Below are 18044 nucleotides of genomic sequence, written 5' to 3' on the forward strand. Positions count from 1 at the left end.
GCCTCTCTCCCTTCTCCGCCCTCCTCCCGGAGCCCGGCCAACTCTGTCATTGCCCTGTCCCCTCCACTGGAGACCCTCCTTCTGCCCAGCATGTGGCACTCCGTGAAATTATCCTACGGACTCTCCAGTTTTTGACCATCCTTCTTCCTCATGAGACCCTTTGCTCCCCAAGCAGTAACAATGTATCCCGGCCTAGTCCTCAAAGCCCGGCACACAGCAGGCGCTCAATGAATGTTTGTGAGAAGGAAGACTCACATTGATTCAGGGAACCGAGGCTCAGGAAGGACGAGGGACCTGTCCAGGGCGCACAATCCTGGGGAGCCACGGAGCATTGGGAGATAAATGGGGGAAGAGGGGCGCCTGGGGAGTGGCGGGAGGAGCGTCTTCGGGGCCAGGGAATCCCAGTAGTCACAATAAGCTGTGTGACTCGGGTGAGCGACACCCTCTCTGTGCCTTTAGAGTAGGCCCTGGAAATTGGTGGTGGGAACAGACATTAGAATGAGGGTGTCCTTGACGCCCACGATCTCCGGTGGGCCCCCGGGCGCTGGCGAGTCCTGGTCTCCAGGAACGACAGAAGAATGTTGGCCGCGCCCCCATTAGACCGTAGCGTCAGCCCCTCCTCGGAGTCCGCTGGGCCCAGAGGCCCACGGAAGAGGAAGCTGGGGGAGGGGATGGCCAGCTGGACAGGAAGTGGGTAGGACTGGCGTCCCCCACCCCCCACCGCCTGGCCCGGCCCCCTCGGGATGGAGGCGCGGCTGAGGCCGGCTTGGCCTTTCCCTTCCTCTTTGCCTGTCTGGTACCTCAGCGGCTCCCCACTTCCCGCACGTCTGCAGGCCTGAGTGGTGGTGGGGGAGATCCCATACTTGGCGGTCTCAAAGAGGGAAGCATAATGGAGGGCTCTGCCGGCAGCGGGAGAGGGCATCACCAACAAGGCAAACGCAAGACACAGGAAACCTGAGTGCACAACCACACAACACAGATCCCGATCCACCCACGCGCGGAGGCACACTCACACACACCCAAGTACACACAACCTGACGCTGCATCACTCGGTTCCGCACAACCGCCACAAACACACACACTACCGCAGAGCCACAGACCGCTCACGGGGTGCCTGCCAATCCCCCAGGCGCAATGGCACATACGTGCACTCACATAGGAACGGGAACACATACACTCGCAATTGTCACATGGGGAAAAAAGAATACCCATGGCACACAGTCATAGAAACATCCAGGCCTTGAGTCACAACTGGACCACGTTCCCCAGTCAACCCCCCCCCCCCGCCCCGCAGCCAATAAGTCTGCTAAAACGACCCACAGGTACCCTAGCACACAGGCCTCCGCGGTGCCCAGGCACTCCTGCCCTGTGTTGTCCTTCTCTCAGTGTCTGTCCCCACCACCTCTGCATGCCCCCTGGGGACACCACAGGAATGGGGCACCAAGGTATGCACCCTTGATTCTTGCAAAAGGGTAATTAAAGGTGAGTCAAGCCCTATTTACAGTTAGTAATACTGAGGCCGAGTGACCCTGTCAGTCTGTCACCCAAGCACCTACTGTTGACACAGGATGTGAATGTGAAGCAGTGCATGGTGGCTCACAGGGTACCCCAGGAGCTTCTTGTTGGTGTGGTGTGTCTTTGTATTGTGTGGTATGTGTGGTTGTGGGTGTCCACAGGCTTGGTGAGACCTCAGGTCCATGTGCAGAGCCCTGGGGAAGCTGCGATGGAGTGCCCCACAGTGACTGTGAGTAGCTGCCATGGGCTCTTTTGCCCAGCTGTTGGAAGCTGTTGGCATGGCTGTCTATGTGAGCGGTGGGCTCTATCTTCCTCTTGTGACAGCCACTGTTGGGGCTGTGTATATACCTCTAAGTGTGAGAGCATGTTCCTAGGTGAGATGGGTGTGGGGAGCTCTGTGGGATGATACATTCAGTGTGGACTGTCCGTCGCTTTATGGACTATCAGTAGTTGTGCGGACTTGTATGTGTCCTGGGTCTGAGATTGTATCTGTAACTGAGTGTGTGGCTGTGTTCCCGGGTGTGCAACTTGGGTGGCTGGTCCAATCTGAGGAATGTGTGTAGCCTTGATCGGCCGTGTCCTGCTGTGCGTCCTCGGGTGGCCGTCCCCACTCATACCCGGCGTATCTGTGGCCTCTCCTCCCCTCCCCGGACACACACAAGCGGGAGCTGCGCGTGCGCGCCCGTCCCACGGTTCCAGCGGCGGGACCCACCCGCGCGCCCGCCATCGCCCCTTTAAGAGCGGCGCGCGCGGCGGGAGGAGGGGGCGCGCGCTTCCCGGAACAGCCCGCGCAGTGGGAAGAGAGGAGGAAAATAAACCCGCGGCTGAAGCTGGAGCTGCCGCTGCCGCCGCCGCCGCCGCCGCCGCCGCCGCCACCGCCACCGTGTGGAGCTCTTCGGCGCGGATGATGCCTGCGGTGCCCGCGCGGGGCTCGGGGCGGTGAGGCCCGGTGCGCGGGGTAGCTATGGCGACGACGAGCGCAGCCAGCCGCGCTGCCTGACAGGTGTGGGGACCCGGCGGCGGCTCGGAGCATTATGTACGCCAAAGCGGGCAAGGGCTCGGCCGTGCCCTCCGACAGTCAGGCCCGTGAGAAGTGAGTCGGGGGCCGGGGGCGGAGCTCTTCGGCCGCGCTGCTTCCGTGGGCCCCAACGCCGGCGCGCACTGCGCGGGGCACGTGGGCGCGGTGTGCTGGGCGTGCGGGGCCCGAGCGCGCTTGAGGGGACGTGAGACTTGCGTGGGAGCGCCAGACCGAGGGGCGCGAAATTTGAGGGGCTGCGGGTGACCCGAGGGGCGTCAGGGGCCGCGAGATTTAAGGGGGCCGCGAGACTCATGGGAGTGTGAGAGGCACAAGAATTCGTGAGAGGGCGCGTGAGACCCGAGAGGTCGTGAAAGTTGAAGGGGCGTGAGACTTTTCGGGGCGCGCGACACTCGAGGGGCGTGAGAGACCCTAGTGGCTTGAGGAATCGGGACATTAGCGGGGAAGCGGGAGGCTCGAGGGCACGAGATTTGAGGGGGCGTGCGAGACCTGAGTGGGACTTGAGGGTCGCGAGACCTCCCCGACGGTCCAGCCTTCGGTGAGTGAGGTTGGGGACGCGCGTGCGCGCGGGATCGCGATCCCTGCTTTTCCCCTCATTTTCTAGGGGAGTTTCCAGGGCAGGTGAGACTGGCCTTTATGGAGAGAGACCACCCGTTAGCTGGGCAGCTGGGTGGGACTCCGGGGGAGGGCACAGAGCTCAGTCCTGCGGGGGTGGGGAGCTGGGTGGTGGAGCCCAGAAGCACCTCCTGTTTTGGGTGTGGCCCTGGGCCTTGGGTACCAGGTGCTCTTGGGTTGCTGGTAGAAAAACAGTACCTAATTCCCAGAACCTGCAGGTATGGGCTGCTGGCCCTCACAACTGGGAGTCGATCTGGGGCGGGGAGGCAGCATGAAGGTGGCACTGCCACTTAAGTGTAAACGTAGTGTCGGTGCCATCTCTTTTTGTAAAAATAAATAAGTTAATTATTTATTTTTATTTTATTTTTACTTTTAAAAAATGTTTTATTTAGTTTTAGAGGAGAAGGGAGGGAGAAAGAGGGAAACATTAATGTGTGAGAGAAGCATAAATTGGTTGTCTCTTGTATGCCCCCAGCTGGGGACCTGGCCTGCAACCCAAGCATGTGCTCTGACCAGGAGTCCAACCAGCAACTTCGGTTTGCAGGCCACTGCGCCACACCAGCCAGGGCTATTTATTTATTTTTAGAGAGAGGGGAAGGGAGAGAGAAAGAGAGGAAGAGAAACGTTGATTAAGAGAGAAACATGGATCTGTTGCCTCCAGTATGTGCCCCTGCAGGGACTGAACCTGCAACCCAGGCATGTGCCCTGACTGGAAACCAAGTCTGTGACCTTTTGCTTTGCAGGAGGACACCCAACCAACTGAGCCACACCGGTCAGGGCTCAGTGCCATCTCTTAGGATGGGGGAGGACTTGCAAGGTTCTGGGAGCTGTGACCTTCCCACACAGCAAGGACACTCAGTGGCTTGCAGTTTTGTTAAAGTGCCAGGGAAAGGTGCCTGCAGGAGCGAAGGCTTTCCATGGCTGAGAGCCAGTGGCCAATTTGCAGGATCCTAAGAAGTCCAGCCGCCTAGAGTGGCCTTGGTGGGAAACAGGCTGCCAGAACAGAGAGAAGGCTGGACCATTCTGGAGAGGTCCCATGATGACACTCTTCAAGGGCCAGGCCAGGAGTGAGGACTTATATGACTGGACAGTAGAGGAGCCCTGGATATGGACTTGCTGCACCCTTCTTTTGTACTGCCTCATCTGCTTGGGCTAACAATGAGACCCTTTCCGCAAGGACAAGTGTTCGTTCTCTACCCAGCTTTGGGATTATTTTGGAGAAGAGATTCTTCTGGCCAGAAGATGTGAGGCAGATAACTGCTCTTTCAGGCCTCCCTTGCCCATCTGCACAGTTAGGACATTGGGCTCCATTTTCAAGCACCCTTAAGCAACAAAGGCTTTTTGAAACTGGCATCTGGCTCCTGCCTGGATTGGAAGGAGGGCATGTCTGGCTTTGCCACTCCACCTCTGGGGTCTTGGCATGTCTTCGGTCATTCTCTTACACTGGTTTCTGGGTCTGGGGTGGAGTGTGGTGGTTGAGAAGGCAGGTCCCAGCCCTTAATAATCCCACATCCTAGCCTGGAGGTAGGTGTCAAGTTACGTGGGCAAATAAGTGGGAGGCCAAACAGAGGGATGATCTCAAGATATTCTGTGAAGAAAGCAAAGAGGGAAAGTCAGTGGTAGTGAAGTATAAGGGGTCTCTGTGGTGTGCAGAGACCTGGAGGAAGAGTAGGCAGCTGAGGACACAGCAAGTGCAAAGGCCCTGGGGTGAAGCCTGGGTGGGGGAAGAGCCTACTGTGAGAGCTCTGTGAGCGCCAGAGATGCTTGTGTGTATGAAAGTACACTCCAGCTCCCATGTGGATCTGGGAATCTGGGAGAGATGGGCACAATCACCGGGTAAGAGATGATGATGGCAGCTTAGGTGTGGGCATGGAGATAAAATAAGGGAGAGAATCAGAGTTTTGAGCTGAGGATAGTGGAGCTGGGAGTTGGGTTTCGATCCCATCAACCATCCCAGGAGAGATCTGATTCTTTGAACCTGGCCTTGGTGCTTGGCTGTCATCCCCTCACTCTCTAGCCTGCCCAGCAGAGGGTTTCAGAGGATGGGGGTACATGCTAGAGATGCCACATGTGGCCTGTTCTCCAGGACTCTTTGGCCAGAGCCATCTGTGCTTATTCGTTTCTTGTAAAGGGTCCTGGATGAATGTTCGTTTGGAGATGGGGCTTTGCTACTAAAGAAAGTTTGGAAAACACCAGATGGTTGCATTCCCCATTTCACGAGAGGGGATGTCAGGGCCTGGAGAGGAAGTGACCTGCCAAGTTCACAGGTTCTGAGAGGCAAGCTGGCTGCTCAGTTTCCCCATCTGAAATGTGACCTGTGGGCCTTGCAGGATGCTCACAAGGACTGGGTGAGAGGCTGCAGGCGGAGCTACCCCCCAGGCAGCCACCAATGGAGCCAATTCCTGTCTCTGGACTTCAGTTTCCTCCTCTGTGAAATGGGGTGAAGGAGTTGCACTGCTCAGGTCCTTGGCTGTCCTGGACCGTGTCTTCCTTTCCTTCTCCTCAGCCCCTCTGACTCTCCATCTCAATATGGGGTCTGGGCTGGATTACTTCAGAAACAGAGCACCTGCTGGGTACACTGAATGCCGGTCCCTGCCCTCGGGGTTGCCCAGCAAAGTCTAGGGAGTACACTGATGGGGTGGCCTGGAGGGCGAGAGGGAGGCTGGGGTCCTCGTGGGCTGCCTGTGTGAAAGGACAGCCTCTCCTGTAAATTGTAAACACTCCGAACCTGTAGGGAAGCCTGTGAGTGACTGCCACCCAGAACTAACTAGCACTTGAGTTTGCTAGCTGGTTTGGGGTCTTTTAAATTTAGGGATGAAGGTGACAGAGACAGTTAGGGGTCCCTTTATTCCTTTTGCATCATTCTGCTTGTGCCTCAGAGGCTCTGCCTTTGTGAATTGGGGGGAGAGGTCTAAATGTCTGCTGGGGTGTGTATCTGCTCGAGCACTCTAGGTGCTGTGAAGTGGGTGTAGAGTAGGCCCACCAATGACAGCCACGCTTGGACCTGAGCTGGAGGCACTGCCAAGAGGGATGTGATGATGTGTGGACTGAGGCCAGTCTTGGGGACACATGCTCAGAGCTGTGTGACCACCATGAGTCCTACACTTCTGTGCCTCATCCTGTCCCTTGGGTGGCCATCACAGGTCACATGGTGCAGTGTGAGCTGTGGACACACCTCACCCTGGGATGGCTGCCCCCCGGAACCCCCAACATCCCCTTTCCCTTGTCCTTCCGTAGCACACACTGCCTTCCGACTCACCATGTAACCGAGCATCTCGTGTTTTTCTCCTGAGACTGGTTTGGAGATGGCACATAGTCATGGAGTTTGTTGATTAGCCCAGCAGTTGAGTCACCTGTGTGTCCCTGCTTCCAGGTGTGGCAGTGGGCATCCTTGTTGGTGAGGGCACTAAGAGATTCTGGAGGAAGGAAACCCCATGCTGAGTCCTGCAGGCTGAGCAGAGCCAGTGAACACAGGGAAGCCTCTGGGAAAGGGCTTGAGAGGAGGTGACTGGGGAGAGAATGGGAGGAGGGGAAGGCAGGGATGGAATTTGTGGGTCGGGGGTCATCACTGGTCACTGGGCGAGAGAAAATCTGTAATCAGTGGAGGCCACCAGGAGGCTGGTGAGGAGGGTGGACATACCTTGGCAAGAGAGCTGAAGGCCTGGCCTTTAGGGTGACAGAGAGGAGGGAAGGAATGTGAGGGCTGGAGAGTCTCTTTGTGGGGCATCAGTGGGAACTGGCTGGTGGGTCAGGTGTGGTGGGGGAGTGACACAGGCTAGGAGTAGCTGGCTTCTCCCTGCCCCCAGCAGCTTGTGCATCCAGGGGCTTTAAGGGGGAGGAGGGCACTGGGCAGGGAGCACCCATTACCATAATTCCTAATAATTGTGATAATTCCTGATAATTATAATGATAGTGCTGCATTTTAACACTGTCCATTGTCACCACTTCCCTGCACAACCCCTGTGCACTTCTCCCTGTGAGCACTCCAGGGCTGGCACCCCATTTCCTCCATGTCACCGTTCCTCCCTGGAGCCTCTCCATGCTCCCTGCCACCCACCTGCCTTGTTGCAGCAGGAGCCCCTCCAGTGGGTGGGCTCTCTCTTCTCCAAGTCCTTTGTTTTGCCAGGATTTGGCTCCAGAGCCATGCCCTTGCCTGGAACTCAGCTCAGGGCCTGGATGGTCAGAGGCTGCAAGTCCTCCCTGAAGGTCCCAAAACAACCTGTCAATGTCCCGGCTTCAAAACTTTTCACCAGAAACAAGAACAACAGCCCAAGATTTCTCCCTGGGACTCGATCCTGGTAAAAATTTAAGTACCAGCACGTAACAGAAGTCAGCAAAACTGATAATCTTCTCTGGCTTCTCTTTGCTCTTGGGATAAAACCCCAAATCCTTAACATCAAAACAGTAAGCACTGACCTTTACCAGGGTGACCATGACCACCTCGGCTAGTTCTCCTGACACCTTGGGGGGTTCAGGGTGAGCAGGGCCCCAGGGTGCTGTTGTGAACTCAGCAGGGAGGGTAATGAGACCAAGTCCCTGCCCTCCCAGTTACATTTCAGTGGGGGCTGCAGGCAGTGAGCAGACATTTGTGTCAAGTGAGAATAAATAAGACGATGGGGAGAAATTGGGTAGGGCAGGGGTCAGGGATAACAGAAGTCTCTGACAGGTGACGTTGGAGCCATGCCGGTCTCTAGGTGGAAGTGCCCCAGGCGGGGGAACAGCCTATGCATAGGCCCTGGCATGGAGGGTGGCCGGTGCTGGGGAGGCACTGGAGGGTTTGGCGAGTGCTGTGGGGATGTGTGTAGACTCTAAGGGTGGGAGAAAGCAGCCATTGGAGGGGCATTGTCAGAATTCAGTTAAGAGACGGCAGCCTGGACCAGGGGTGTGGTGGAGACAGCAGGAGCGAGCTTTCTCCATAAGGTTTTACCTTAAATTCAGTAAGTGCAGCGATCTCAATCTTGGGGGACAGCATGCATCACACCACTCTGAGTCCTTGCTGGATCACCCAGGGTGGACCATACAGCACTGGGGGTGGGAGGCAGGGGTTGGGGTGGAGGGGAGCCGTGGTGGGGGCAAATTGAGGTTGGGCCTTTAGATGCCAGGTGGATGGTGGACCCTGAGTTCCGGAAGGCCATGCTGGCGTGCCCTGGGGGCAGTTGTGTGATGTCAGAGCAGGAGGGAGGCTACCTAGAGAGAGAAAAGAGGCCTGGGCCGAGGGGGAGGAGGGCAGGCAGGAGTGGGCTCCTAGACCTGTGGCCTGGGTCAGATGCCACCACCAGACAGTCCAGGGCCAGGGGAGACAGAGAAGGACCTGGTAGGCAGGCTGGCAGCATGGAGCCCTTGGTGGATGTGCGGGACCAAGGGCCACTTCTTCAGGAGGTTTATGAACCCCCAAGGAGAGCCTTCTGCCACTGGGGTGTGTGTGGCCAGAGTACAGCCCATGCCCTCCTCCAGCCCCCTGAACCCCCAACTCCACCTTGCTACCTGTCTCCAGGTGTCTCGCTCCCCTAGTCCTTCCTGTTTCCTGCATAGGCCCTCAGAGTGGCAGGGGGCCGGCGAGACCCCTGAGCTTCTCTCTTTGCCTGGAGCGGGGGGCAGTGAGCAGGTCTGGGCTTTTCATGTCCATTCCTTCACCAATAGATGTGGGTCTGGGGATGCAGGCCACTTGTGAAAACTCAGGAAGCCTCTAGGAGGGGAGGTATCTTATGAGTGAGTTGGGCAGGTGAGCCTGAAGGCCAGGGGGCCAGGAAGGTGACTGGGCTGAAGAGGGGCAGAGGCTAGAGACTGCTGGGGGCACAACAGCAGAATCTGGGGGGGGGGGTGCTGAGCTGGAGGCACTGCCAAGAAGAATGTGATGATGTGCGGACTGAGGCCAGTCTTGGGGACTCACATGCTCAGAGCTGTGTCACCACCATGAGTCCTACACTTCTGTGCCGCATCCCTGTCCCTCGGTGGCCATCACAGGTCACGTAGTGCAGTGTGAGCTTTGGACACACCTCACCCTGGATGGCTGCCACTCAGAACCCCCAACATCCTCTTTCCCTTGTCCTTCTGTAGCACACACTGCCTTCCAAGTCACCATATAACTTACCTTCTTGTGTTGTTGCTCCCACTGTTCCTCCTCCCAAGCAGGTAGCCTGCAGGGGGACAGGGGTCTCTTTTGTTCACTGCACAAGGAGGCGCTGGGCGAATGTTGGTTGAATGAATGAATGAATGGATGGATGGATGGATTGACGAAGGAAGGAAGAGGATCTAGGGTTAAGGGCAGACTCGGGGGCAGGGCGTGGGGGCCAGGACAGAAGATGGGGGCTGGGGTGTGAGGACTGAGGATCCTGGCTGGGATGAGAGAGAGCAGGAAAATGAGTCAAAGCAAGTTTATTTTGAGATGGGGCTGTCAGCCAGGGGAGAATGGCTGACCAAGTCAGAGGCACAGCCTCAGGCCTGCCCTTGGGGATCCCTCAGTCTTGGATCCAGACCCCCCAGCGCACCTGGGTCCTGGCTGGGCAGTAGGAGAATCCTGGGGCTCCAGAGGGGCTGGTGTCAGTGGAGCAGATGGCTGGGGAATGGCTAGAGAGCTGGAACTTGACCCTCTGCCAGCGGGTGTAGAATACAGATGGGAAAGGGGAAGCAGAGGTGGGTAGAGGATGGAGAGGTCTGGGAGGCTGTGGGGATGGGCTGGCTTCCCTGTGTGTCTGCGGAGGGCGCTGCTGATTGGCAGGTGGCCCATGTTCTGGGGGTGGGCAACTGCTGAATTTGTGTCGGGGGTGTACCAAGCACTGTGGGCATTTGGCAGCTGAGTGGAACTGCTGGCCCCTCCTCCCCTCACCCACCTACACTGCCCCAGACTCTCCCTGGGGGCTGGTTCAGAGATTGGCATGCACCATCCCCAGGAAGAGGAGGGAAGGCCTCAGGGAGGAGAGGAGGGTCCTTTCCTTCCTCAGCAGGCAGGGCTGGGAGGAGTGAGTGAGGTGCCAGCACTGGGCACATGGCCCAGGATGCCCGTGGGGAGCTCTCATGCAGTGCACAATCAGGAGTGATACCTAGGAACCCTTTTTCCAGGCAGAAGACCTCCCCAAGGCCAAGGCTGCTCTGGGATCTTGGCATCAGCAGGATGGGGCTAGAACTTAGTCCACGAGGGGGTGTTGAACTGACTAAAATTTGGCCCGGAAATGGGGAATTGGGAACTGCTCGCAGTGTTGCCTGGAGGAGGGTCCTGCAGGCAGAGTGTTGACAGATGTGTAGGAGTTGGCTAGGCTGAGGAACTGGTGAGGCCATCTCCTAGGAGGAGTGGGAGAGATGGGAAGTTTGGGGGACCATCAGGGGCCAGTAAGTGAGGCCGGGGGTGGGTGCGATCAGGGCTCACTGTGGGCCCCCTGCCCCTCGTCTCCATCTGCCCAACTGAAGGCAGGTGTCTGGCATGAGACCCCTTTCCAGGGACCCTTGAGGAGGGGTTCAAGGCTGACTCGACCCCAGACCTGAGAGCCTGAGTCACTCCTGCCCCACACACAGGTTGGCGCTCTATGTGTACGAGTACCTGCTGCACATCGGTGCCCAGAAGTCAGCCCAGACCTTTCTGTCTGAGGTAAGCTGGCCCAGCCTCTCCACCCACACCCCAGGGTCCTCTCCTCCTAGTGGTGGTGCCAGATGGCCCCTCTGAAGGCCCTCGGAACTGAGGGCTGGGGTGGGTCAGGGCCTGCAGCTGGCTTACAGGTCTCTGTCCATCTGAGGATCTGACATTTGCTACTCTGCCCTTTTGCTTACCCAGTTGTACCCTCCTGACTACTTTGCTTTGGTCTGCTGGTTCCCTCCCCCATGTTCCCAGCCTGAGGTGGGTCGTGATGGGGCTAGGCAGCAGCAGACTGAGCAGTGGCTCCTCACCTGCCTTCCTTCTCCTGTGCAGATCCGTTGGGAGAAGAACATCACGCTGGGGGAGCCCCCGGGCTTCCTGCATTCCTGGTGGTGGTGCGTGTGGGGCTGGCATGGGCAGGCTGTGGAGGGGGCTGGGTGGGGGGTACCTGGGGAAACCAACATTCTCCTGTGCTACCCACAGCGTGTTCTGGGACTTGTACTGTGCAGCACCTGACCGCAGAGAGGCATGTGAGCACTCAAGTGAGGCCAAGGCCTTCCAGGACTACGTGAGTCCCACCCCAGGGACCTAGCATGGGCAAGGTGGTGGGGCCTGGGTTGGGGAAGCTGTGTGGCCTGTGCTTGGCCTACGTGGGCTGGGTGCCAGGGTCCCTGTGCCTCCACTGGGCCAAGGGTCACTCATAGGGAGCCTCATTCCATTGCACCGCAGCCCCCTCGTCCCCTTCAGTTGAGGCCCTGGTCCAGGGAAGACATACTGCAGCTCCTGCCTCCATCACGACCTGTCCCCTGCCACCCTAGCCTTTCTGAGTCTCCTGAGGTAGGAGCCCAGCTAGAGTTTTGGGGTTCAGCTGATAGCACCTAGGATACTTCCTGACCTTGCTCTATGACTGGGGTTGCTGACTCACCACTTTGGCCTCAGTTTCCCTCTTGGTTGATGGGGGTGTGGCATCAGAGGCCTATTTGAAGAGGAGTCTGGGGGGGCGGGTGGTGACTTGAGTGGATGGGTGGCATTTTGTCCTAGGGTTGCAGATGGCACCCCCCCTGCCTTTATCTTCACCCTGGCCCCTCAAGAGGTCACGGGCAGGCCATGGAGGGTTTGGGGGTCCTAGGCTGTGGGCCCAAGGGGCAGGTGCCACCTCAGCCAACTTTCCACCCCCTTCTCCCTGTGCACCCACTTCTTCTAGCTGGTGCCCTCACTCACCTCTTCCCCTCAGGCCTCCCAGGGTGCAGTCCCCTCCGTCTCTGTTTGCAATGGCACTAGAGTGTAGGCCTCTGCAGGGCCAGGGTGCAGCTACTGAGGGGCAGGGGTTTACCACATCCCTGAAGTCACCCCACACATGCTGTAGGTGTGTGCATGGAAGCTGGAGTCTCTGCTCTTTGCCCCCATCAGATCCCTCTGTGCATTTGTCCCTGTGTCCTGGTCCCACCAGACTTTGGGCCCAGGGGTGTCTGGAGCTGTCCCTCCTTGTGCTTCTCCAGTGTCTCTGGACTGTTACTCTCGTGGCCCTGCAGTGCCCTGGCCCCCACCTGGGTCTGACAGCTTCTGGAGGGGGCAGAGGCTGGGGCTCCACATCTGCATGTGCTTCCTGGTGTGCACTGGTTACCATGGCAGCAGGGCACTTGGGGGAGCAAGCGCAGGCACAACAGTAGGGGGCCGCACAAGGTGTCAGGTCTCTGCAGCCCCCCACTCTAGCTGGGGCCACTTGCCCACCCTCCCAGGGGGCTCTGCTTCCCCCTCCAGGCATCTTGTCATGGCAACTTGGACTGGGAGCCTTTGGGTGGATGATTGACATGGGGGGGGGGGGTCCAGCCCAAGACTCCTGAAAGGGAGGGTAGGCTGCTGGCTATGCATTAACCCTTAAGGACCTAGAGTTGGGGAGCTGCAGGGGTGAGGGGTGCCCAATCTTCCCCCAACTTTACCCCTACACCTCGTGGTCCTGAGTCCTGCTCAGAGCCTTCCCACCACCACCCTTCCCTCCCTGACCAGGAAACACTGGCACCTTCTATGGCTATGAAGTGGGATTGCTCCATGCTCTGCTCCCTGTGGGTAGGCAGTGGGAGGGTGGACAGACCCAGAACTGAGAGGTGTCCCCCTCCAGCCACTGAGGCAGGCCTGCCAGAGGAGCTGTTACCAGGTGAGGTGGAGGCAGGGGGACCTGAGAGCTGAAAGCTTTGTCCCCACCACCTTGAGGGTCACTTGGGCTTTCAGGTGACCTTTGTTGGGCCCTGGGAGTGCTCTTGGCCACTGTAGACCTGGGGAGGCTCCCAGCAGTACCCCCAGTTTCGTCCGGGGCAAAAGTCCTTTAGAGGCAGGCCTTGGAGAAGGAGCAGGAAGGGAGCCAGGCTGCAGTTTCTCTTAGGGAGGGGCTGGTCTTCAGGGGCCCTGGCCCCACTCCTGTTGGGCAGGAAGTGTTGTGTGACTGGGCTGGTGCTTAACCCCTCTGTGCCCAAGTGGCTGCAGTTCCACAAATTCGTGACCGCCCCTGGTGCTAGTTGGTGCCAGCCTCAGGAAGAGCAGTAAGACAACAGGCTAACCCCTTCCTGGGGCCCGGGGGCGGGGGGGAGAGTGGCTGATGCAGACAGACAGGAGTGGAGGGGCCCCCAGAAAAGTGCTCTCTACTCAATGCCCTTCCCTATTCTTTGATGTGTCCCCTCTGTCCTGTAGACTCACTCTCCATCCCTCCTCCCTGCCTGCTCTGTGGGCCCCAAAAGCTGACAAGCCTGGGACTTGGAACCAACCAGAGCAAGTGTCAGCCTGTCCCCTGTATCTCTGCCTTTGGCCCACATGATAGTGCCCCTCTATCACCTGGCCTTCTCCCCTCCTCCATCTGAAGAGAGATTGAGGGCCTGGAGACTGCACCCAGGGAGCCCAGCTCTTCCTCCCCTTCCTCCTGGAGGGACTGAGGGTGTGGTCTGCACAGCAGCTCTGAGAAGGAGCCCTGGAAAAGGAGGTTCATCTTGAAGCTGTTGACTGATCTTTTGTCTATTTATTTGGGGTATACTGGGTAGAACTGGGGTTCCAGCTAAGCTTCTTACTAGCCAGGAGGACACAGGGTATGTTGGGAAGGGCCTGGGGTAGGGGACAGTGCCTCTACCCAATGGAGGTTGGATTCGGATGGAAAGAAATCAGCCTGTGCCCCACAACTGAGTGTATGCCAGTCCTGAGCGGCTGACATTTTTAGACTCCCACAATCCTCAGGTTACAGAGTCTGGAGATTGAGGTCTCTGGATCCCTGTCCTCCAACATGGGCTGTAAGCTCAGCCTGGCTGGTTGCTGACCACCTCCAGGTTCTTGAGTGCAGCAAGGAGGAAGAGCCCCTGCAAGGCCACCCAGCAAATACGTCTGTGGACTTGTTAGGATTGTTAAACTGGTGTGGGAACAGGGGCAGCTGCTCTGTTACCTAGATGGCCCTCCAGGCATCCTCCTGTGTGTGGACAGAGGGTCATATGGCTGGGGTTCCCTGTTCTATGGGACTGGCTGCTTGCTGAGAGGAGGGAACACTGGGGCAGAAGTGGCCTGACTGAACTGTTGCGCACCCTCTACTCTACAGAGCGCTGCGGCTGCCCCCAGTCCCGTGATGGGGAGCATAGCCCCCAACGATGCAGTGGCAGCAGGCACCATGGCACCTGGCTTCTTCCAGGTACAACCAGGGCTAGGGCCCTTCCCTGACCCTGGGTGCCCATGTCAGAGTGAGAGGTGTGGGTGTTGACAAGGGTGGGAGTCCCATGTCGGGAGAGGCCCTAAGGCAGGCAGGCAGGAGTTGGGTGGGAGGGTTGTGGTGATGCTGGCAGAGGGGCTGTAGGATCTGGGCCCCAGTGCAAGAGAGGGTGGGGGGGTCTCTGCCTGAGTGTGCCAGGGTGCCTGGGCCCACAGAGCATGGCTCTCTGAGCCATGGGGCCTGCCCATGACCCCTCCTAGAGGGAATACCCTCAGTCCTGCTGACAAGTGAGTGGTCCACCCTCTTGCCTCCATGGCATCCCCTTCCCCTCCCTTGGCTAGATTTAGCAGGATTTCAGGAAACAGTGGAGCTTCAGGTGACCCAGCTCTTCCCAACCCATCTGGTTCTGTCCTAGGGCCCCCCTGGCTCCCAGCCGCCCCCCCACAACCTCAACACCCCAATGATGGGGCCTCACGTTCAGGTAAGGACCTGTGGACACCTTGCCCTTTTGTCCACACATGCACCCCTCTGTGCTCACACATACCAGGAGCTGGCTGCTGTGGTTTGCTGGCTGAGCCTGGAGGAGGGAGCGAGCCAGGTTCTGGGCCTGGGCGCAGCAGGAGCCGGGTAGCTTTGGGAGCGGGGGTGAGTGGGTGGGGGGAGGTGCTGACCCCTGGCCCACCTCTTCCAGCCCTTCATGTCACCGCGGTTCCCAGGGGGCCCCCGGCCCACCCTGCGGTTGCCGAGTCAGGTGAGAGAGGGAAGACAGGTGGAGGGGGTGGCAGGAGCTGGGCCAGGACGGGGGCACCCACATTCAATGCTCCATGCTCCCTCTCCAGCCTCCTGTGGGCCTCCCTGGCTCCCAGCCCCTCCTTCCTAGCACCATGGACCCCTCCCCACGTGCTCAGGGTGAGTAGAGAAGCTCCAGCTGGTGTCCTCCATTACCCATCAGGACCCTAGCTTTAAGTGCCCCGTCCCTGCTGCCTCACTGTACAACCATCCCCCCCTAAGGTGTGTGTTCACAATGAGGAGTGGTCCTAACCTGAGCCACCTTCCTTCTGCCCCCACCCCAGGGCATCCGAACATGGGCCCAATGCAGAGGGTGACTCCTCCACGGGGCATGGCCAGCGTTGGGCCCCAGGTAAGGGGTAGACCCAGGGGGCTTCAGGGGCTCTCCCCTCTTGGCCTGCACTCAGGGCCCTTTTCCCCCACAGAGCTATGGAAGTGGCATGCGGCCCCCACCCAACTCCCTCGCTGGCCCAGGCCTGCCCACAATGAACATGTAAGGCCCTAAGGGACCCCCAGAGTGTGCCCCCACGGGCCACCACCCAGATTTTGGGGGCTGGATCAGTACAACAGCCCAGGGTATTATTTATTCCACTGTTGGTTGGGGAAACTGATGTCCAAAGGCCAGTGAATGATATGTTGAGAATTCCAAGTGGTTAGCACTTAGCTAACATCCATTTTAGCCATGGGGCGGGGTGTGTGTGTGTGGGGTGGTGTGCGTCTGGCCCAGCCCGATTCCACCTACCATCTCTTAAAAGGGGCCCTGGAGTGCGCAGCCCGTGGGCCAGCCCCAGTGGCAACTCGGTGAGTTGGGGAGTGGGGGGTGGGTTGGTTTAGGGGCATGGAGGGTACAGGCCGCCAATTGCTTACAGCTACCCCTCTCCTAGATCCCCTATTCCGCCTCCTCCCCTGGCAGCTACACAGTGAGTGGGGCCGACACTTGGCAACGCGATGGTGGAGGGAGCAGGGTGGCAGGTGAGGGCCTTTCTAATGTTTTGCCTACCTCTGCAGGGACCCCCAGGAGGCGGTGGGCCCCCTGGAACACCCATCATGCCCAGCCCTGGAGGTACTAGAGTCTGGGTTGGGCATGGGGAGGGGTATGCTTGAGGGGGGCCCCTCAAACCCAGGCCTTCGTTCATCACCTTCCCCAGATTCCACCAACTCCAGTGAGAACATGTACACCATCATGAACCCCATCGGGCCAGGTGCTGGCAGGGCTAATGTAAGTGGGGAGCTGTAGGGTAGGGGCTGCTGCAGGTGATGGCCTAGCTGGCAGAGTGGTGGCCTGAGTCCCACCTCACCCTTCTGCCTGCAGTTCCCACTGGGCCCCAGCCCTGAGGGTCCTATGGTAGCCATGAGTGCGCTGGAACCTCATCATGTGAACGGATCCCTGGGTGAGTGGGCAGCAGGGATGCACCTCACCACAGGCTCCTTTCCTAGCCTCATGCTCCTATTGAGGGCCCCCCTTGCCTTCCTCTACCACCCCTGCACCTGTGTTCCCTGTAGGGGTGTCGGGGTTGTGCCCTGAGCCTCTGTGAGTGACCTGGGCTGCGCTGGGGGAGGGTCCAGTAACTAAACCGCAGGGGTGCCTGGCTCCCAGCTTTGATACCCCTGCAGGCCCTCTCTGGATCCCTCAGCAGGCTGGGCTGAGGGAATAGGTGTGGCCACGGTGCGGGTGGAGGGGAATGTTCGTGGAGGCCCTCACAGACCAGGAGCCTCTGAGCCATGTGTCGTGTCCTGTGTCATCCACAGGCTCGGGCGACATGGACGGGTTGCCGAAGGTGAGAAGCCACGCTAAGGCTGGGCTGTGGTGTGGGGCGGGCCATGCAGGGAGCCTGGCAGGCGGGCAGGACAGAAGTCTCGCTCTGACTGCGGCTGCCCCCAGAGCTCCCCCGGCGCAGTGGCCGGCCTGAGCACCGCCCCGGGTACTCCGCGGGATGACGGCGAGATGGCGGCCACCGGGACTTTCCTGCACCCGTTCCCGAGCGAAAGCGTAAGCGACTGCGTCGACTCTCCCCCCGCGGCGGCGTCGGGCCGGAGGGGCCTGGCGGGCAGGCCCCGGCGGGGCGGCCGGGGGGCCAGAGCAAGACCGTGACTGCGGCGGGCCAGGTGGGGGGGCGGCCGCAGCACCCATCTCTTTCCTTTAACCCCTCCACACTCGTCCTGGTGTCACGCCCCTCCCTACCCTTCCCCCACCCAGTGACCCTCACCCCAGGGCGGCCTTAGCCACTTAACTTCTACAACTGTCCCTGAACACCTCCCCAGCCTGCCCAACTCCACGTTTGCCCCACTGGTCCATTTGTCCATTCTCCCCGGGGGGCGGGTCCCAGCCTAGGCCAGAGCTGAGCCCGCCCCCGCGCGCCACCCCCTCGTCTCTCCGCAGTACTCTCCTGGAATGACCATGAGCGTGTGACAGGGCAGCAGCCCCTTGCCCACTGCTGGCCTCAGCCTCTGCCCAGTGCCCCTGCTCGGGGCCACGGGCCAGGGGCTCGGGTGGTCTGCATGGGGAGGGTCTGAGGTCACACCTCAGGCAACTGGACTCCCCGTCGAGGCTTGGAGGCGGGGAGGCCCCCCACAAAGGACTTTCATTTTATTAAAACAAAAACAAAAATGCAAGGACCTCAGAGATGCTCTTCTCCATATGGGCCCAACTCCTACCCTCACCCCAGTTTCTGTTTTGTCTTGGGGGACTCCTTTCCCCTGGATGGCAAGGGGTGGGGCCCCATCAATAAATGTAACTTGTTTTGGTTTTTGGTATCTGGTCTCAAGTTCACTTTGGCTTGTAGCTAGTCACTCCACCCTGGGGGCTTTGCCCCATCTTCATGGCTGGGGTTAGGCAGAGGCCC

General features: G+C 59.1%; 1 protein-coding gene across 4 annotated transcripts; it reads left to right on the plus strand.

Moving 5' to 3' along the window:
• Window positions 1-2535: 2535 nt before the first annotated feature.
• Window positions 2536-17955, plus strand: SSBP4 (single stranded DNA binding protein 4). 4 transcript variants are annotated; one of them, XM_090289994.1, is made up of 18 exons: window positions 2536-2608; window positions 10676-10748; window positions 11067-11128; window positions 11217-11301; window positions 14305-14394; window positions 14828-14893; window positions 15104-15163; window positions 15252-15321; window positions 15486-15553; window positions 15627-15694; window positions 15957-16002; window positions 16086-16121; window positions 16210-16264; window positions 16350-16420; window positions 16514-16592; window positions 16951-16979; window positions 17084-17307; window positions 17582-17955. In XM_090289994.1, exons 1-17 carry the CDS (start codon window positions 2550-2552, stop codon window positions 17291-17293), a joined length of 1227 nt encoding a protein of 408 aa, XP_090146120.1. In that variant the 5' UTR covers window positions 2536-2549; the 3' UTR covers window positions 17294-17307; window positions 17582-17955. The 4 variants fall into 4 exon arrangements, with proteins under 4 accessions (XP_090146120.1, XP_090146122.1, XP_090146121.1 ...); XM_090289996.1 differs by having other exon boundaries at window positions 17084-17191; XM_090289995.1 differs by lacking the exon at window positions 16210-16264 and having other exon boundaries at window positions 16086-16173.
• The last annotated feature ends 89 nt before the right edge of the window (window positions 17956-18044 follow it).

The sequence above is a fragment of the Furipterus horrens genome, unplaced genomic scaffold (genome assembly GCF_987537825.1).
Source record: "Furipterus horrens unplaced genomic scaffold, mFurHor1.1.pri manual_scaffold_10, whole genome shotgun sequence".
Classification (NCBI taxonomy): Eukaryota; Metazoa; Chordata; class Mammalia; order Chiroptera; family Furipteridae; genus Furipterus; species Furipterus horrens.

What these genes read in the sequence shown, in the direction of transcription:
- SSBP4 (XM_090289994.1), top strand. Translation starts at nt 2,550, where the DNA reads ATGTACGCCAAAGCGGGCAAGGGCTCGGCCGTGCCCTCCGACAGTCAG. An exon ending in CCAGCCCCAGTGGCAACTCG is followed by an intron (nt 16,003 to 16,085) that starts GTGAGTTGGGGA and finishes CCCCTCTCCTAG; the next exon opens with ATCCCCTATTCCGCCTCCTC. An exon ending in TCATGTGAACGGATCCCTGG is followed by an intron (nt 16,593 to 16,950) that starts GTGAGTGGGCAG and finishes TGTCATCCACAG; the next exon opens with GCTCGGGCGACATGGACGGG.